Source organism: Vombatus ursinus, unplaced genomic scaffold (assembly GCF_900497805.2).
Source record: "Vombatus ursinus unplaced genomic scaffold, bare-nosed wombat genome assembly UNPS02005286.1, whole genome shotgun sequence".
NCBI classification, from domain to species: Eukaryota; Metazoa; Chordata; class Mammalia; order Diprotodontia; family Vombatidae; genus Vombatus; species Vombatus ursinus.
The window spans coordinates 370,171-389,792 of NW_020945064.1; the positions used below are offsets into that span (position 1 = coordinate 370,171).

The 19,622-nt window shown below is 37.7% G+C and overlaps 1 protein-coding gene across 3 annotated transcripts in view; it reads right to left on the reverse strand.

Annotated features, from left to right (window-relative positions):
* AP1G1 (adaptor related protein complex 1 subunit gamma 1) overlaps positions 1-19,622 on the reverse strand; it is a 68,260-nt gene that overhangs the window by 40,260 nt on the left and 8,378 nt on the right. For all 3 annotated transcript variants that reach the window (XM_027846527.1, XM_027846536.1, XM_027846546.1), the window contains exon 2: positions 10,069-10,272. In XM_027846527.1, coding sequence (XP_027702328.1) covers positions 10,069-10,272 — 204 coding nt within the window. The remainder of the gene's footprint in view (positions 1-10,068; positions 10,273-19,622) is intronic.

Below are 19,622 nucleotides of genomic sequence, written 5' to 3' on the forward strand. Positions count from 1 at the left end.
CCTTCAAAAACCAAAGGTGACTTTCATTACATGAGGTGTCAGATGAGGACATCCATTCTTCTTGTTCCTATGCATATTTACACACAAACAGTATTATTTCTTGTATAACTTTTTTTTTTAGAAATGCTTCATTACTGCTAAGCTTAATATAATAATTGTATAGGGCCTGATTTTCAATTTTCCACAAACACTAAAAAAGGTAGTGATGTTTCTTTCCTTTTAATAGCCTCAAATTGTTAATAAACAGTTACTTTGGATCTCCAGGAGACTAAGAATAGAAACAATTATTTCTATATTTCATGAATTGAAGTGGCTGTGAATAAAGAATATTTATTTCCAGGACATACTAAAAGATTAATTTATGTTTTAATGGCACGGAACATGTAATTTATTGCTGTTTCAATATTAAACAGATCTGTTAACAAAGGGAGCTAAACCAAAGACACTTAGGACAACAATCTGTTTCTTTTTAGAATTTCCCAAGGATTGTAAGCTTCAAGGTAAGAGAGTCCTTCCCTGCACTTCCAGTTGGCACTTGAAGTCAAGCTGAGGCTGGAATTTTTTCAGTGGTAAGGAAGCAGAAGCTTCCATTCCATGGTGGAAACCACGCCTCCCCCCCCCCAACTCTTCTATTTTAAATGAACTTAAAATTAAAAAATATTCATAAGAGGGAAGGTCTTAATTAAATTTAAGTTAAAATAACTGGGGCTACATCAAACAAGGTGTGGTATATGAATGTAAGCTTTGGCCTTCCCAGACCCAAACTTCTATAGCACTTCTGGCCATCTCTACCATCTACAATCTCAACCTGAGGCACCATCTCACTGCCCCCTCCCTCATGGAAAACTAAACTCCATCCCTGGAACAACCCTGGGGCTGATAGGCAAGCTTCGGTTTTTCCATACCTCCACTCTCTGTCTCCAACCCCTTCCCAGCTCTCTTTCTGTTTATGTATCGTCCTCTATTAAAATATAAGCTTCTTGAGGGAAAGGGTTGTATTATTTACTTGATTTATACCCTCAGCCCTTAGGCACAGTGCTTGAAACATTATCAGCTCTTAATAAGTATCCAAGCTATGTAGTATAACATTACTATGCTGTAAGACAGGATGACTATAACAAATATAGAGAAGCATGGGAAAACATGAATTGAGGCAAAGTGAAGAAAGCAACACCAGGGAAACAATATACACCATGACTACAACAATATAAATGCACAGAAAAACAAAATAGGAACGAAATGTTGCAAAATTATAAAGTCCAAGAACTTGGCTGTCCAAAGAGATAAGAGAAGGAACCTCTTCTCCCACCTCCTTCCTTGCAGAGATCCAGGGATATGGAACACTACATATAATGTTAACCTTTTTTAATATGTTGGTTAGGTTTACTGAATTTTTTTCTTCCTCTTTGTTATTCTGGCTCCTTGGGAAGGAGATGAAGGAGGGATCCAGCAGGAAATGTAAGTGATATAAAAACATCATTATAAAAATTGATTTTTTAAAATGAGGGCTGAATATAGAAGAAATTTCCCATGATCTAATGGGATGATGACTAATATCCATTAAGGAAGCAGCAAATGGATATCTAGATATGTCAAAATACAAGTGTTTTAGAAAGATTCTATCAATAGATAGAGAAGAATTAATGACCAAGCCACTTCTTTAATTTCTACTATGGCCCACCAAGTGTCATAATAGAAAGTAGTGACATTAAGTTTAAGCTAGAAGGAACCTGATCTTCTAGTCCAGGTGTGTGTGGGGAGAGAGGGGAGTGTCTTAACCTGGGGTCTATGAACTTGTTCTTTTAAGATTTAATAAAACTGTATTTCAATATAATTGGTTGGTTCCCTCTGTATCCCTAAGAATTATACTATGCACTTTAAAACATGATTTTCAGCAGGGGTCAATAGGCTTCACTACCCTGACTACCAGTGCGGTCCAGGACACAAAGTAAGGAACCATTACCTTAGTCTGATCTCATTTTGTTTTGTTTATAGCTGAGGAATTAAAGACTGAGAAAGTAACTAACTTGCCCAACAGTATAGCTACTAGTCAGTGGCAATGGCGTGACTAGAATCAAAGTCTCCTGACTCCCAAGCCAGCATCCTTCCCACTATATCCCACTATCACCCAAATACTTAGGCAAAAGGTGCTGAATCACATTTTGCAAGTGAGACATACCAACCGTGTTTCCTCCACAGAGGTTAAGGCATGCCAAACTAGTTATGGTACGAAACAACTTCTGATAATCAAGATACAAAGGAAATCCCAAAAGGTGGGGATACTGAACTAATATTTAAATAACAATGTAAACCAGAGTGAGAGCCTATGATTAGTTCAAATGAAGAATCAGGGAAAATTAAGACAGCTATAACTGCCCAAAAAGTTGTCTAACCTAGAGTATATCTCTGATTTACTATTTTTGTTTTAAATGTTCAGCACAATCAGAGAATCTCAGCTTTCAAAGGGACCTCAGAGACCTCCTACTCCAGCCTGTACCTGAACAATCCCTCGTAACACTCCTGACAAGTACTCGTTCAGCCCATGCCAAATTCCAACGGGGGGAACGCACTCTCCTAGGGCAGTGTATTCTAGATGCACAGTCTCCTTACTTCACATTTATGTTTGCTTTCTGCAATTTTCACCCACTGATCCTCTTTCTGCTCACTAGGAACAAGCAGAACAACTCTCATCCTTCTTCCGAATGACCAACTCTCATGTCCTTGCTCTCAGTCCCACAAGTCTTCTTTCCTCCTTGGCGCATGTTCCCCAGTTCCTTCAGCTGAGTCTCGTATGGCACAGACCACAGGGACTGTCACCATCCTGGCTGCCCTCCTAGCTATGCTCTCCAGTTTGTCAATTTTCTTCCAAAAACGTGGTCCTCAGAACTGAACATAAATCCCTGTGGTCAGACCATATCTGTCATATATCAAGGGCTTTCACCTGCCTCAGAAGGCAGGGAACACATTTCTTAACGCACCCTAAAACTGCAACAGCTTTCTTGGCCAACAAATCACACCAGCACTTCGTAATGTGACTACAATCCACTACAGCCCTCATATAAACCAATGTCTAGCCACAGCTTCCCCTACTTGTAAAGTTGATTCTTGTGAATCCACAAGTATGACTTAAACATTTTCCCCTATTAAACTTTATCCTATTAGACTTTAGTCCAATGTTCAAACCTGGCAAGAATTTTTTCCTATCTTGCCTTTGTTACCCAGTGTATCAGCTGTACCTCCAGCTTTGTGTCATCAGAAAATACAAACCTACCACTTTTACCTTTATCTAAGTCACTGATAAAAGTTCATAATAATAATAGCATTTATATAGTGCTTTGAGGTTTAAAAAGCACTTTACAGGGGCAGCTAGGTGGTGCAGTGAATAGAGCACCGACCCTAGAGTCAGGAGGACCTGAGTTCAAATCTGGCCTCAGACACTTAACAAGTGACACTTGACACTTACTAGCTGCGTGACCCTGAGCAAGTCACTTAACCTCACTGCCTAGCCAAAAAAAAAAAAAAAACCAGAGAGAGAGAGTAAAATAAATAAATAAAATGCACTTTGCAAATGTTATTTCATTCAATCCTCACAACAACTCTAAGAGGTAAGTGCTATTTTTCCCATTTTTACAGAGGAAGAAACTAAACAGCTCGCATCTGAGGCTGGATTTGACTCAGGTCTTCCAAGGCAACTCAGCAGCACAGCAGATAGAGTGCTAGGCTTGGAGTCAAGAAGATATGAGTTCAAATCTAATCTCCAGTCTCAGATACTTATAAGCTGTGTGACCCTGGGCAAATCACTTAACCTCTGTTTGTTTCAGTTTCCTCACCTGTACAATGAGGATAACAACAGCATCTACTTTCCAGGGTTGTTGGGAGAATCAAATGAGATAACTATAACGTGCTTAGCTCAGTGCCTGGCCCATGGCAGGTGCGACATATTTTTCTGCCTTTCTCTTGCCCTTCCCCCACTTCCTGACTCAAAGTTCATTCCAGCCACTGTACCACCTCGCTGCTGGGCAGAGATCTCCTGGGCACACCACAAGCAATGCTAAACCAAGATGATGTCAAACCATTAATGAATGATTTGGATCTAGCCATTCACCCAGTTGAGTCCATGAAATTGCATAATCCTCTAGCTCCTACTTCGTCACCTCGTCCACACGAATAGCGGGAGACCTTCTGATAAATGCTTTACTGAAATCTGGTTAAACTGTATCTACAGCACTGCCATGATCTACCAGTCTAGTAACCTCATCAAAAAAAGAAACAAAGTTAGTTTTTGCATGACCTGCTCTTGATAAAATCATGCTGTGTCTTCCATTTCCCAATGTTCACCAATCTTCCCTTTAACAATACATTCTAAGGACACCTCCTCCCATTTCTTTGCAGAGGTGAAGTCTAACGTTTATAGAACATTGAATGTATTATCAGACTTTTGTTTTTTTTATTGAACTGCTTCCCACCCACCACCTATTTCCCACCACCTATTTTTTCTAATAAAGGATTACTTTCTTTTTTTTTTGTTTTGTTTTGTTTCTTGGCAAGGCAACTGGGGTTAAGTGACTTGCCCAGGATCACACAGTTAGTAAGTATCAAGTGTCTGGTCTGAGACAGGATTTGAACTCAGATCCTACTGACTTCAGGGCCAGTGCTCTATCCAATGCGCCACCTAGCTGCCCCTAAAGGATTACTTTCTTATTAGAGATTATTCTTGGGGAATGGAAGTGGGGTGATACAAACATAGGTGATACAAAAACAAAAGAAACAACAAATTATTTTTTTTAAATAATACATTCTTGGATTTTGCCAGGAATCACTATGCTAGCTTTACAGACTCTCCTTCCTTCCTGGGAGAACAGGATACTTACTCTCTTCCAATCCTGTGGTACTACACTTATTCTCTTCCAGACCATTCCAAAGACCATTAATAGCATTGGCAATCAACAGTTCATCTGGGCCTGGTGGTTTCAAGGGTAGTTTGGTATCCTGTTATCATGTAACTAACTGCTTAGGTATCCACTTCCTAGAGCCCTTTATGTTCCGTTCTTTCAAATATAAGGATCATTCTTCTTGGCAAAGAAAACAGAAGCAAAATAAAGAGTGAAACAGTTCTGCCTTCTCCATCTCCTGTTATCATCACGCCATCCACACTGCACAGAAGTCCCATCTTCTCTTTGAATGTCTTTTCCCCAACATGGCAAAAAGAAAAAGCAGCCCAAAAAAAAAATCTTTGCTGTTCTCAGCTTTTCTCATTGGCCTCAGCTTATCCTGAGCGTTGATATTCCTAACAGTATTCTTACTGAGCCGTGCCATACTTTTGAACTCAACCTCTGACTTGATCTTGTTTCCATCTCTTGAACATGTCTTTGAGTTCCCTGTGCATAAACAATGATCCCATTAGTCAACAATCACTATTCAAACTGATTAAAATGGTTTCCTATGTCTTCAAAATAACATTTCTGGCAAGTTTCTCATGCCCATGGGACCTGGCTTTCCCTATGGAATTTTAGTCCATAGGATCCTACCTCTTCTTTCTCTGAACCCTATGTAAAACTGGATGAACCTATGAATTATAAATCCTAAACCTATAAAATCTTTTCTCCTAAAGTCTAGGATACATACCACACAATGTATGGCCTTCTCCTCTATCACAAACTTTAGGAGGGAATGCTCACTTCCCCCCAAGATTCCCATCATTTCCCTCTAGTAACTAGTCCTTCCTAACTTGGAAAATCAGATTCAGAATATATGTGTGTATATATCTATTATAGGTGTAACATAATATATATAGACAGAGAGAGACAGAGAGACAGAGAGAGATCCTCCCCTTCTCATTCAGGCAAGTTGAGAAGTTACTGGCTGTTTTGTTTCTGGCCGAGAGGAAAGGAAAGTGCTCCAACAGATGTCATGAATAACTGAAGTCCATCATCTCTACAATGTCATATCTCTGTGCCAGGCCTGAGATCTGTTTCCTGTCTGCCTCTTTCATTTCCTCATTCTGTGCATCCAGAAGGTCTGGAGTGTATTCTAACAACAATTCCTCTTCGGCCTGGGCAGATCTTCAGATCCTCACCCAAACACTTCCCAGCATGCTTCTACATGGGCAGATCTCCATAACAATGTTATTTCACGCCACTCTTTTACTTGTATCTTTCTCAGAACCATGCTGCATGTGGTGAAGGATCTCAATCAACCTAATGTATTTAACACTTTCCAACTGAGAATCTTAAATGTTTTAACAATTAAATATGATAACCTCATCAGGTATTGTCATATTCAATTAAGAGAGATTCTACTTAAGATAATGCATGCAAAAAGGACTATATAAATGTCAGTTATTATTACCTGAATTTAAGCACGAAAGAAGGGGAAAGATTGCAGGACTAAAAGTACAAGCCCTTTACAACTAATATTTTTTAAATCCTAAAATAAAAAAATCCTTAAGAGTCTTTATATATTTCAAGGTCAAGAACTTCCAGAGTGACTGATTCTTCTAGTGTACTGAAACTAAATGGTTTTTTGAGCTCTCAGCACCATTCACTTCTTATCCAAAAGCTAACCACTTCTGCAACAGATCAAGAATTTGCTCCTACTTACTTGCCCATAACCATCAAAATTTCCTATTTGAGGACCATACCCTCCACAAAATTAGCTCCTATTGTTAACATGAACAAGTGCTACACTATTAATTTCTACTTAACAATTTCTATTCCTACTTTCTTACTTCCACATGCCACACCTTGTGACTCTTTTTCAAGTTCCACATACCATTAGATAAATGGTCAAAAAATATAATCAAAAGAAGAAAAGCAAGTTATCAACAATCATATGAAAAAAATGCTCCAAATTACTATTACTAATAGTAACAATGGAATGTAAATGAAAACATCAGAGGTTTCACTGAGCATACAACAGATTGAGAAAGATGACAAAAAAGGAAAATGACAACTGCTGCGGAGCTTGTGGGAAGGCAGACGCACTAATGAACTACTGATGGACCTGTGAATTGGTACAACCATTCTGGAAAGCAATTTCAACCTAAACTCAACAGATCATTAAACTTCTAAAACTAAACGGATCACTAGGCTACCCTTGCACCCAGCAATGCCATTACAAAGCTAAGACTACAAAGAGTTCAACGAAAAAGAGAATGGACCCAAATAAACAAAAACATCCATAGCAACAGTCGTTGTAGCAAAGAACTGGAAACTAAGGGAATCAATTAAGAAATAACTGAGCAAATTATATGTATATGAATAGAACTGAATATTATTGCACCCTAAGAAATGACGACATGAATAGAATAGAATATTATTGTAGCATAAGAAATGACAAAAGGGATAGATTCGGAAAAAAACTAGGAAGAATTGTATAAATTGAGATAGACTGAAGTGAGCAAAACCAGGACAACAATTTATAAAATGATTACAACACTGTGAAGAAAGTACAAAGAACAGAACAGAAGGAGGTTTAGACAAAGACAAGGGAGACAGCTTTGGAACTAACTCATTGAATGTATTCCATACTTAACAAGCAGTAATGAAAAGTCATGGTTTCTTGTACAACCCTCTTTTCCTACTCTAGTGTATATGGAAATTTGATGTCGGGTTCAGAAAAACAAAAAAATTTATATCAAAAAATTTTACTATAATGAAGTTTAGAATCCTTTCTCTTAAGAAAGGATGTATAAGTTAACATCTCAATGAATGCATTTGTAGTAATAATCATCTTAAATAATGCTGTAATCAGAAAAACTTCTTAAATCCAGTGAATGGACAAAATTACAAACTTGCCTATGTTTTGTTTCATGGAAAGAAAGTAAAGCTTTAGAACCAATTATTCACAAAATACACTTGGTAAAAAGAACCTGGGGAAAAGGATTATCTTTTTCAGTTGCTGGCATCTTCTGAAGTTCATTCTCTATATTTCTGGCTCAAATCCTAATGTACCAGGTTTGTCTAAATCTAACCCAATAAGCCTTTCATCAATTAGCCAACAAAGACTTACTGAGGACTCATTCTATACTTGGTGCTGGGGCATATACTCAGTCAAATCTTGGCACAGGAGGAGGGAGAGGAGGAAACAGAGGGAAGAGGAAGGGGTAGAAGAAAAAGGAGGGCACAGGAGGAAGAGGAAAAGGAAGAGGAAGAAGATGAAGAGAGGAGGAGGGAGAAGAAGAGGAGGAGGAAGAAGAAAAGTAAAACAAAGACAAGAAGATGGAGAAGGAAGAGAAAGAGAGAGGGAAAAGGAAAAGACAGAGATGGAGACAGAGATGAAGGAGCCCTAAAGTTTGCAAATCACTTTACACAACTATCTCATTTGAGACCTAACTCTGTTAGGCAGGCAAGTACTATAGCTATTATCCCCATTTTACAGATCAGAAAATTGAGATTCAGAGAGATGAGGTCATTTGTCCAAGTCAGAGGCAATATTTGAAATGAGACCATAACCTGGGTCTCTGTTAGCTGGTTAATGAGAGGCATATTAGGCACATGTAGTTCCAAGCCCTGCAGATGGGAGGGAAGCAGAGGGGAAACGGGGAAATATTGAAGTTAATACTATTAACCTTATTCTTCTTTAGAAAAAATATTTTCCTTAATCAAAAGTTGCTGGCTTTCCAAATATTAAGTTAAATAGGAAAGTTGAAATGAGATGGGTTCTTACAAAAAAAAAAACTTTTAAACCTACTATTTCCTCCCCTAGAGCAACCAAGAACCTTCATCCTCTCCCCCAAATACTTATTATCATAATTCCTTCAGTGAGCACTCCCACAGCCAAAAGATAAATCAAATTCAAAGCAATTTTTCTGTTACCCCCCTCCAAAAGTTCATACCTTGACACTACCCATTTTTTCCCTGAATATCATTGCATCCCCAAATCTCCAGCCATTAAATTCATCTTTACTTTTAAACTGGGAAGACTATTTGAAACACCTATATAGTGTGACACCAAAAGTACATTAAAATCCAAATTTAAAAAGGCTTATGATATGCTGGTCATACTATTATGCTCCAGCCCCCCTAAAAGGGATCCATCCTCCCTAAAAGGGATCCATCCTTGGATGATGCACTTCAAAAGACTACAGGATTTCATGCACTATCTCTCTTATCCATTTACAATTCCTATTTTTAAAAAACAATTTTGAAGGGCTTAAAAAAAAAGTCTCAACAAGGTTTATGATCACATAGGCACAAATATAAACTGATTCACGTGTGCTTAACTCAAGAGACAGCATGGCCAATTGAAGAGCTAGTTCTGAGATTCTGGTCAAGCTCTAAATGCGGTGGCACCAACAACTGTCATAGATAGTCTACCCCTAATTTAAATAAATTTATGGTGGCTGGTCCACAACCAGTTATCAGAGTCCTTTTGAAGACAACATAAAAAGCAACTGCCATGCTACCTCTGATTCGACTATCAGAGAAGCATTATATAATCCTTTGTAACAGAAAAAAAATAAACATGTACACATTCATATTACATTTATGTATAAACAAGCACACATTTGCATGTTATTTTGATCTAGCGCATAAATGCTACAATAAGCTACTGTCAACCAAAACTCCTTACCAAAAAGAGCCACTGGCTTGGTATGCTATAAGCAACAGTTAAGAGTTATTTCAGTCTTTTATGACTTAAAATGCTCTTACTGACCTGGTAGAAAAGACTTATCCAATGTCCACAGAATAAGAAATAAAGTAGAACACCGCCCCCCCCAACAGATTGATGTGACCCATTAATTAATTTTTAAACTTGCTACCACTACCATTTCTCACCTCCCTAAAATGTGAACAGATTCCCAAGGGAGAGAGGAACATAGCTGGCACCACTACACACTTCCCCTACTCTCACAATGTACATAAAACGAAGGAAACCAAAAGTGCCTTGCCAAAGTAAGTTGAAGATCCCAGAAGAGTATCACCAACCAATGAGCATTTATGAAACGCCTCTTACATGCCAGGCACTGGACCTGGTGCTAGGGATTCAAATACAGAAGTGATACAGTCCCTGCCCTTGAGGAGCTTACAATATACAGGCAAAAGAGGAAAATTCAGACAAGCCTACCTGACCAAAGTGTGCAGGATAGCCCAGCATGTGCATGTACAGTAATTTTGCAACATTCCGACAGCGGTATGTGTTGTCTTCTTCTCTAAAAGATGACCGGATGGCAGCACATTCTTTCTGGATCATTTCTCGTTCTTCTGCTTGGGTTCGGGCTGTCCGGATGGTCCGGATCAGCTCCCGAAGCCTAATGGGGGCTGGCATCCTCTAGAGAATAAAAATACATAAGTGAATATGATTACACAAAATCCTCACTAGCCAAAGTATTCACACAATTTCTGCTATAAAATCATAATGCCGGAACATTAAAAGGTTAACAGTGTGAAAGAATGTTAGACTTGAAGTGCCTGGGTTCAAATTCAGCTCTACTACATAACGTACTTACCATGCACTACCTGACATCTTAGGCAAGTCACTGACCACTGAAAAATAAAAAGCCCTGACCTAAATGACATCTGAGCTAGTCCCTTCTAACTCTAAGTGCTGAAGGCAATTTTTTTAATTTGTGAGCATAAAGTACAGAACAGCATTAGGGCTATCCCCTATAAAGTTACTGATGAAGTTCATTTTATCATCCTTCAGTACATGAGAAGTCCATTACTAAAATCAGTTAAATCAGGAAACAATCCAAATTCTATTAAATGTGTTCAGCAAAGATCTATGTTTAACCTCAAGGAAGCAACTATTATTTTGCTCTGAAAAGCTATAAAATTATATAACAATAGAATATACAACAACAAAATTATAGATAACAATAGAAACAGAAAAATCTACTCAAAAATCACTAAAATGTATATATTCTTTGATTCAATGATACTGCTACTAGGTCTATATCCCCACAGAGGTCAAAGAAAGTAGAAAGGGGCTCATGTGTACGAAAATACTTGTAACTCTTTTTGTTACAGCACAGAAATGGAAACAAAATAAGTGCCCATCCACTGGGGAATGGCTAAACAAATTAGGATATACGAATACAATGGGATATTATTGTGTCATAGGAAATGACAAATTAAAGATTTTGCAGAAAAACCTGGGAAAAGACCTGAATGAACTGATGCACTGATATAAACATAATCAGAACAATTTTATTCAATAACAATATTATAAAGGAAAAATAACTTTGAAAGACTTGAGAATTCAGATCAATGTAATGATCAACTACAATTTCAGAGTACTGAGGATAAAGCATGCCACCCACCTCCCGACTAGGAAGTAATGGACTCAAGACACCGAATAAGACATTTTTAGACACAGCCTAAGTGGGAATTTGTTTTGCATAGCTATGCAAATCTGTTACAAAGGCTTTATTTTTCCTTCCTACCCCTCCCTGGAGGAGTAGGTAGGCAAGGGATGATAGAGTAGCGGAAAAAAAAGTCACTGGGCCAGTTTTTGAAATTGTAAAGAACAGAAGGAAGGTCAGAAAGAAGCACAGACATCACAGCTTTGAAAGGCACATGTTGAACTTTTACTTAAAAAGAAAAGCAAGCTACACATAAAAGATATGAAGTTTTATGTACAATACTCCTATTCTATTCTACTATATATTCAGATATTTCCCTTTTATTTAGTGTTTAAGTTCAAAATTTTAAAATTTTAAAAAGAAACGTTTGTACAGAATGACAAGCTGATTCAAAGAAGTATGGGAATTTATGATAAAAAACATCTTTGCAGCCCAAATACAAGTCATTTCTTAGACTGCTGGATGCCCTTTTAGCCTTGACTATTTAATCTATACTCCATAAACTTATTGGGGGGGGGGAAGGTTTAAAGGAAATAACAAAATAAAATATTACTAACATCAGCCATTTTATGTACTATTCTCTCAGTTCTGCATATTTCACTCTGTACAAGTTCATACAACTTTCCCATGTTTCTCTGAACTTCTGGATTCAAATTTGAATTTGAATGATGAATCATTTCTTATGGTACAATATTATCCCACAATATTAACATACGTAATTTTGTTTTAGATATTTTGCAACTGCCAAAAGTGCTACTATGCATAATTTAGAATATATGAGGCCTGTCTGTTCACCTCGGGGATTGTAGTTGTTGAGTTGTTTCAATCACGCCCAACTCTTTGTGACCCCATTTGGGGTTTTCTTGGAAAAGGTACTGGAAGAGTGGTTTGATATTTCCTTCTCCAACTCATTTTACAGACAAGGAAACTGAGGCAAACTGGGTTAGTGACTTGCCTAGGGTCACACAGCTACTAAGTGTGTGAGGCTAGATTTGAACTCAGGTCTTCCTGACTCCAGACCCAGTGCCCTATCCACTTCACTACCTACCTGCCCATTTTAGGGGCCTACACTCAAAATGTGACTGTAAGGTCAAAGCATATAGTCTGATTTTTCTCAAATAATTCCAAATTGTTTTTCAGCTTGGCTAGACCAATGCATAGCTCCACCAAGAATGTATTAGTGTGCCTGTTTTCCCTGTCTATTCCCACCTTTTTAACATGTATTGAAAAGCTATTTCCATCTTTCAACATAAATGCCAATTTTATGGGTATTACATAAAAATCACTGAATTTATTTGCATTTCTATTAGGGAAAGGGAAAAGAAATAAACATTTATATAGCACCTACTATGTACAAGGCATTGTGCTAATCACTTTACAAATATACTATTAGCAATATGGAACATTTTTTCCAATATGGTTGCTAAGAGTTTCATTTCTTCTCTCAAGAACTGTTCATATCCTTTCAACACTGAGTTATTAGGGAATGGCTCTTGGTCCTACATATTTTCACTAATTCCTTACAGATCTTCAATATAGAGTTTCATGACTGAACATTTACTAAGTGCTTCCTATGTGCCTAGTGCAGTACTAAGCACAGAGTATGGAAATACAAAAGATATTAACTGTCCTTAAGAAACTGTCCTTCATCCATTCTAATGGGAAAAATAATACATATAGGGAAGTGGTTTACAGGAAGTTATAGTCTAGAAGTCACAAAGACAGCAATATGTGAGGCAGTCAAATCACACACCCTTTCCAGAGGTAAAAATAGTGTTGATTTGATTACAGTTTTTAAAACAAAAGGTGGAAAGGGGTAAAGGTGCATTAAAAATGACTGATTGTTCCCAGAGAATACCAAGCCAAGTTTCTAGTCTCAGGACCTTCAGTTCAGAGCATAAAGTGCCAACAAGATAGAATGAACACTATCAGATTTATCTGATACAAAAAAAATTTTCCCCAACCAGTCAGTTGTATTCTAGTTGCACTGATTTTGCTCATAAAGAAACTTTTAAATTTTAGATCTTTTAAATCAGAGGTGTCAAATTTGCAGACAGTGAACTAAATGGCTGGAACCAGATTAAAATGTAATTGGGAAATGTTTAAAAAAAATATAAAAATATAACATAATGTTAATTTGTGGTTTTCTAAGTTAATATAAAGCTGAAAGGATCTGTTTCCATTTGAATTTGACACCACTGATCTAAATCATTCATTTATCTTTTACGATCATCCCATCTACTGTTTGGTTAACAATCCTCCCTATAATCACTTATAAATACTATAAAGATCTGATAAATATCTCCATCCTTTCTCCTCTTTGAATAACATGACTTTTTATATATCAATTTTATGTGGTTATATGGTATATGGTATAGCTTATATGGTAGATAATGCTAGTCTAAATCTATTTTCTGCTAAGCTGTTTTCCAGTTTCTTTAATAGTTCTTGTTGAATGAAGTTGTTTTTGTTTGTTTGCTTTTTGGCCCAGCAACATGTTTTTGGGTTGACTGAATAAGCTACATTTTATTGGCTTTGAATCTCACTTACCTGGTTTTTGCCACTGATCTACTTTTCAGTATTTTAGAATCTGATTATGCTAACGCCTCTTTTATTCCTTCTTTTTTCCCCGTTTCCCCTGAGGTTCTAAGCCTTTTGTTTCTCCAAGTGAATTCTGTTATTTATTTTTACTTAGTTCTAAAAGTAGCCCTTTAGAAGTTTGAGTGGCATAGCACAAGTCTATAAATCCACACATTAATTTTGGGTAGCATCATTTTTATTACAAGGGAAACACCCCATAATGAACAATGACTCTCTATTTTGGTACTGCTTTATGTTTGTAAAGAATGCATTAGAATTAAATTTATATAAGTTCTAGGTATGCCTTGGTATATTAAAAATGAAATATTTTATGCATTTTGTAGTTATTTTGAATGGAGGCTCCTTTAATTAGGACCTATTTTTTTGTTTTGTTTTCCTTCTATCTTCAGGGCTGAGCACAGTTCCTGGCATACTGTAGTGCCTAATAAATGCTTGCCAACTGAATGATTAATAAGTTTTCCCTTACATCAAACCATAATTTGCTTTTTAGCAATCTCTACACATCGAGGCAGTTAGGTGGATAGTTCAAATCCTGACTCAGCCACTTATTAATTGTGTGACATTCAACAAATCACTTCCTCTCTCTCAGCCTCATTTTCCTCCTCTGTAAAATGGGGATAATAAAAATTTTTTAAAATAAAATAAAATGGGGATAATAATACCACCTATTCCATAGAGTTGTTTGCAAACTTTAAAGTTATATAAATGCTAGCCATTACTAGCTATTATCTCTTCTAGTTCTATTCTTTGGGACCAAGAGTACAAGTCTAATCCCTTTTCTCCGTTACCATTCAAATACTTAGAGACAGCGATTTCAACGCCCTTTCTTCTCCAGACTAAATATCCCTAATTACTTCAACCCATTATGGAATGCTTCTAGTTCACTCACCACCCTAGTCATCCCTCCTCTAGACCTGCCCCAATTTTCCGTATCTTTCCTAAAATGTGGTGCCCGGAATTAAAGAAGTAAATTATTCCAAATAACACATAAAAAAGGTACCAGCCAAGCCCTCTGAGGTTAAAGGAGGTAAGGTTCATTACTAACTTTGTTGTTCAGTCATTTTTTCATTCATGTCAGACTCTTTGTGACCCCATTTGGGGTTTTCTTGGCAAAGACACTGCAGTACTTTGCCATTTCCTTCTCCAGCTCATTCTGACAGATGAGGAAATTGAGGAAAGCAGGGTTAAGGGACTTACCCAGGGTCACACAGCTATTAAGTGTCTGAGACCACATTTGAACTCAGAAAGATGAGTCTTCCTGACTGCAGGCCCAGCCCTTGTGCTCTGTGGTGCCAATAGCTGCCCTCCAGGCTACAATAATAATAACTAGCACTCACATAGCACTTTAAATGTCATTTCCTTTGACTCTCACAACAACTTTATGAGGTAAGTGCCATTATACTGATGAGGAAAGTGACTTCCCTAGAGTCACTAAGTTAAAGAGTATGAAGTAGGATTTCAACTCAGGTCACTCTCACTTTAAGTCCAGTGATCCACTGTATCACTTAGCTGCTTCTAACAGAAAGATCAGGGAAGAAGAAGGCACTGAATGCCTCTAACAAGTAGGTAAGAATTTAATAGGCAGGAAGAAGACAGCATTCATCATAAAGGGCTAAATAAGCAAAAGTCAGGTGGGAATCAATGGGGTTTGACTAGTGGACAACCAGCAGTACGGTCTGATTAAAAATAATTACAGAACAGCAGTAGACATCTATAGGGTACTTTGAGGTTTGCAGAACACTTCACGAACATTATTATTTCAGTCGATCAATGAACATTATGTACCTACTATGTGCAGGCACTAGAGATACAAAAAAAGGGCACAAAACAATACGTGCCCTCAAGGAGCTCGCAGTCTAATTGGGGAGAGAACATGCAAACAACTACATACAAACAGGATATATACAGGATAAACTGGAAATAATCAACAGAGGTACCAGAATAAAGGGTGATAGGGAAAGAAGGTGGAATTTTAGCTAGGACTCGAAGGAAGCCAGGGATGCCAGGAGGCAGAGATGAGAGGGAGAGCATTTCAGGCAGGAGGGACAGTGAGAGAAAATGCCCAGTGCTAGAGATGGTGTTTCTTGTTCAAGGAACAGCAGGGAAGCCAGGGTCACTGGTTCATAGAGTATATTGGGGGTGGGGGGAGAAGTAGGGAGGGAAACAAGGAAGGGAGAAATATAACATGTAAGAATACTGGAAAGGTGGAAGGACTGCGTTTTACAAATCTTTGACCGGTAAACAAAGATTTCATATTTGATCATGAAGGTAAAAAGGAACCACTGGAGTTTACTGAGTAGGGGAGGTAACACTGAACAGACTTAGATCTTAAGCAGAGTCAAGAGAAAAGGGGGCATATAGGTATAAGATGTTAGGAAACCTTGACCTTGATCTTGAGGTCAAGGCTTTGTCAACAAAAAGAATGGATATGGGAGGTGAGAGAAAAGAGTGAAGGATGACAGCTAGGTCATGAGCCTGGGAGGATGGTGGTACCTTCAACAGTAACAGGGAAGTTAGGAAGAGGCAAGGGTTTGTTAATCAGGGTAAAGATTATTACTTCAGTTTAGAGTTAAAAATGTCTAAGGGATGTCCAGTTCAAGATGTCCAATAAGCAACTGAAGATGTGAGCCTGGAGGTCAGCAGAAGATAGATGGATAAGTAGATATAAGAAACATCAGCATAAAGATGGTATTTGAATCAATGAGAGCTGATGAGATCCCCACAAGATATAGTATCGAGGGAGAACAGAAGAGGGAACAGAAGAGAGTCCTATGACACCCAAGTTATCAGATTTGATACTCACTACAGTTCTTTAAGGTATACATATATTATTATATCCATTTTACAAATGAGGAAATAAACTTAGAGACTTGCTCATGGTCACAGATCTAATAAGTGTTAGAAGCAAAATTCAAACTCAGTTTCCACTTAACCATGCTGCCTCTCCAGAACAGAGAAAAAAAAATGTATAGAAAAATAACATTCCAACAAGACTGATGAAAAATTTATTTAAAGTAGACTGATTTGTAATAGCATGGCAGCCAAAGTTGGGGTTTTTTAAGTGTCATTGAATAAACCAACCATGAAAGGGAAAAAACAAACAAACAAACCCTGCTTCTATAAAGTTACTCCAATGCATTGATATCAAAAGATGTTTTATACAGAATTAGAAACTGATCTAAATATTACTGTACAAGAAGAATATTGGAATGACAGAAATTAAATATTTGAAATAATTCCCATCAGCTGCAATACACAGAACTGGTTTCTGTCCTTCAGTTGCCTTCGAGTCCTGTGGTCTTACTAAAGACAGCTATACCCCCCCCCAAAATAAATAATATGAGAGAACACTGGGATGAAAGGAAGGTGCCAGATTATGAGCAGCCATGAAATCTGGGTCAGAATGAGCCAGGGGTTCTTAATTTTCTTTGCATTATTAGAAGGCAGTCTGGTGAATCCTATGGACCCCTTCTCAGAATCATGTTTTTAAAAGCATAAAATAAAATACATAGGATTACAAAAGTAACCAATTATACTGAAACGCAGTTGTCTTAATATTTAAAAAAAAAAAAGTTCATAGATGCCTGGTTAAGAATGCTTGCACTAAGCACTAAGTCACTACTGAAGAGCTTGAGCTGATCAGTGACATGACTGTGTGTGTGAGTGTGTGTGTGTATACACTCGAACGCAGAATTTAAACTGAGGAAGTGAAAGGAAGTGGGAGGACCTGTTGGGAGTTGAGGGCAGTAGGCCAGCTAGAAATATGAGGACCGCCACGAGACTGGTGATGACAGTAATAGGTAAGAAAAGACAGTCATCATCATCTGGTACTCCCCAGGGGGCTCTGTTCTAACCAAGCATATCCATTTGAGGTGACGGTATTAACATCTACACTGGAAATAACTCTGGCTTTAGAATCCCAACACCCGAGTTCAAACCCTGCCTCTGTTACTTACAAACTTGTGTGTGACCAAAGCCAGTCCCTGGCCTCAGTGGCTTCAGTTTCATCTGTGAAATGGGGGAGTTATAGCAGATGATCTCTCAGGTCCCTTCCACTGGAGGGCACTGAGGGGACTAGGACACCAAGTGGTTAGTGGTGGGAACTGAGTGAACCACATTGAGTCCATCTTGTGACTCAGTTCTGGAGCTAGCTCAGTTCCCTTTCTACTCGATTATGAGTCTGGTCCAAATTCTGTGCTGTGAAAAAACTTTATTCAACCGTGGGAATTGGGAGAAAACCTTACTGCATTGTTTGAACCTAGCCCCACGTGTCTAGGAAGCAAGACCATCTCTACCTGCTGCTTGGAGACCCCAACTAAGGACTCAGTTATGCTGATCAGAAACCTGGTCAAATCCAAAGACTGATACAAAGAGTTTTCTTATTACTGTACATTTCAAGCAATCCATATGTCTTATCTGAAAACTGGCTCCACACTAATCGCTCAGTTATTGTTTCCATGTTCCTTTGTATACAGACACTTGGGGAGAATGGACACTTGTTTTTCTGATTTGCACCTCTTTGCTTTCCCCCTCCCAATCTGGAAAGTACCTAATCTTTCCTCCAATTAGAAATCAGATTAACCAATGTTGGATCCTGGTTAATTGTTTTCTTTTAATTAATTGTTCATATTTGATTGTTTTTAATGTATAAAAGTTGTTCTCCCCCTATTTTCAGGGGCCAGTCCTCAGCTGTGAAAAGGGCCTGCCTGCTCTAGATTTGTTAGGCAATTGGCATGCACTGCTTAATAAACCCATATGCTCAGAAGCTTGAATCTTTTTTTCCTTAGTCATTTCATCTTTCACCCACCACACATTTTAGATCTAGGATCCTATTATTTTCTTTTTGCTTTGACCATCCCAAATTCTGAATTTTCACACAAGCTGATCACTATAATCTGCAAAATATTCCTAGTTACCAAAATGTTTTTTTCTAACAAATCATACTCCAAGTTCCCCTCATTCACGAAGCTTTTCCTTTCTCATTCCATAGAATTCCATATTTCCCAGTTTCATCTCCAGTTTATCTCTTCCTAAATCTGTGCTGCTGCTGGTAAAGACATCCTTGCTTCTACGATCAGCTGTATTTCTTTGTGTTATTTTTTGTTCATCTTTCCTGTCTTCTTATGAAACTTTTTTTTTTGCCTTTCTTTGTAACCCCAGCACTTAGAACAGTGACTGACACACAGTAAGTATTTAGTAAATGCTAGCTGACTGACTTTAGGTCCCTCCAAGACAGTTGAGTTTCTATTCTCTTTACCCTATAGCCCTCACCAATAATTAAAGATCTAATTTTCTGTTAAAGATTCTTATTAGCTAAATGCTTATTACTACTTCTATAGTAGCCATAATTCCACTTAAAGAAAAAAAGAAGAAACAATACTGTATTTAAAAAACCAACACGGCAGAATATATGTCACTGATAACCAAAAACAAAGAGCTAAGTATCACATTAGAGCTCTTAAGTAATTTCATAGGATCAATACAAAAATCACTTTTTTGAGTATTTACTGGCTAAAGTAAAGCATAATCTGTTCAAGTTCTAGAATAAATGAAGAAACAAAGAAAGGGTAAAGCAAACCAAAATTGATACAGGTCAATTGGGGGCACTGAATTAAAAGATAAATTTAGATAAAAGAAGTTAATTAAGAAACTTCCTAAATCTAGTCCAGATCAATGTGATCTGGATCATCATAGAGGTTTTAAGCAGCTTAAATAA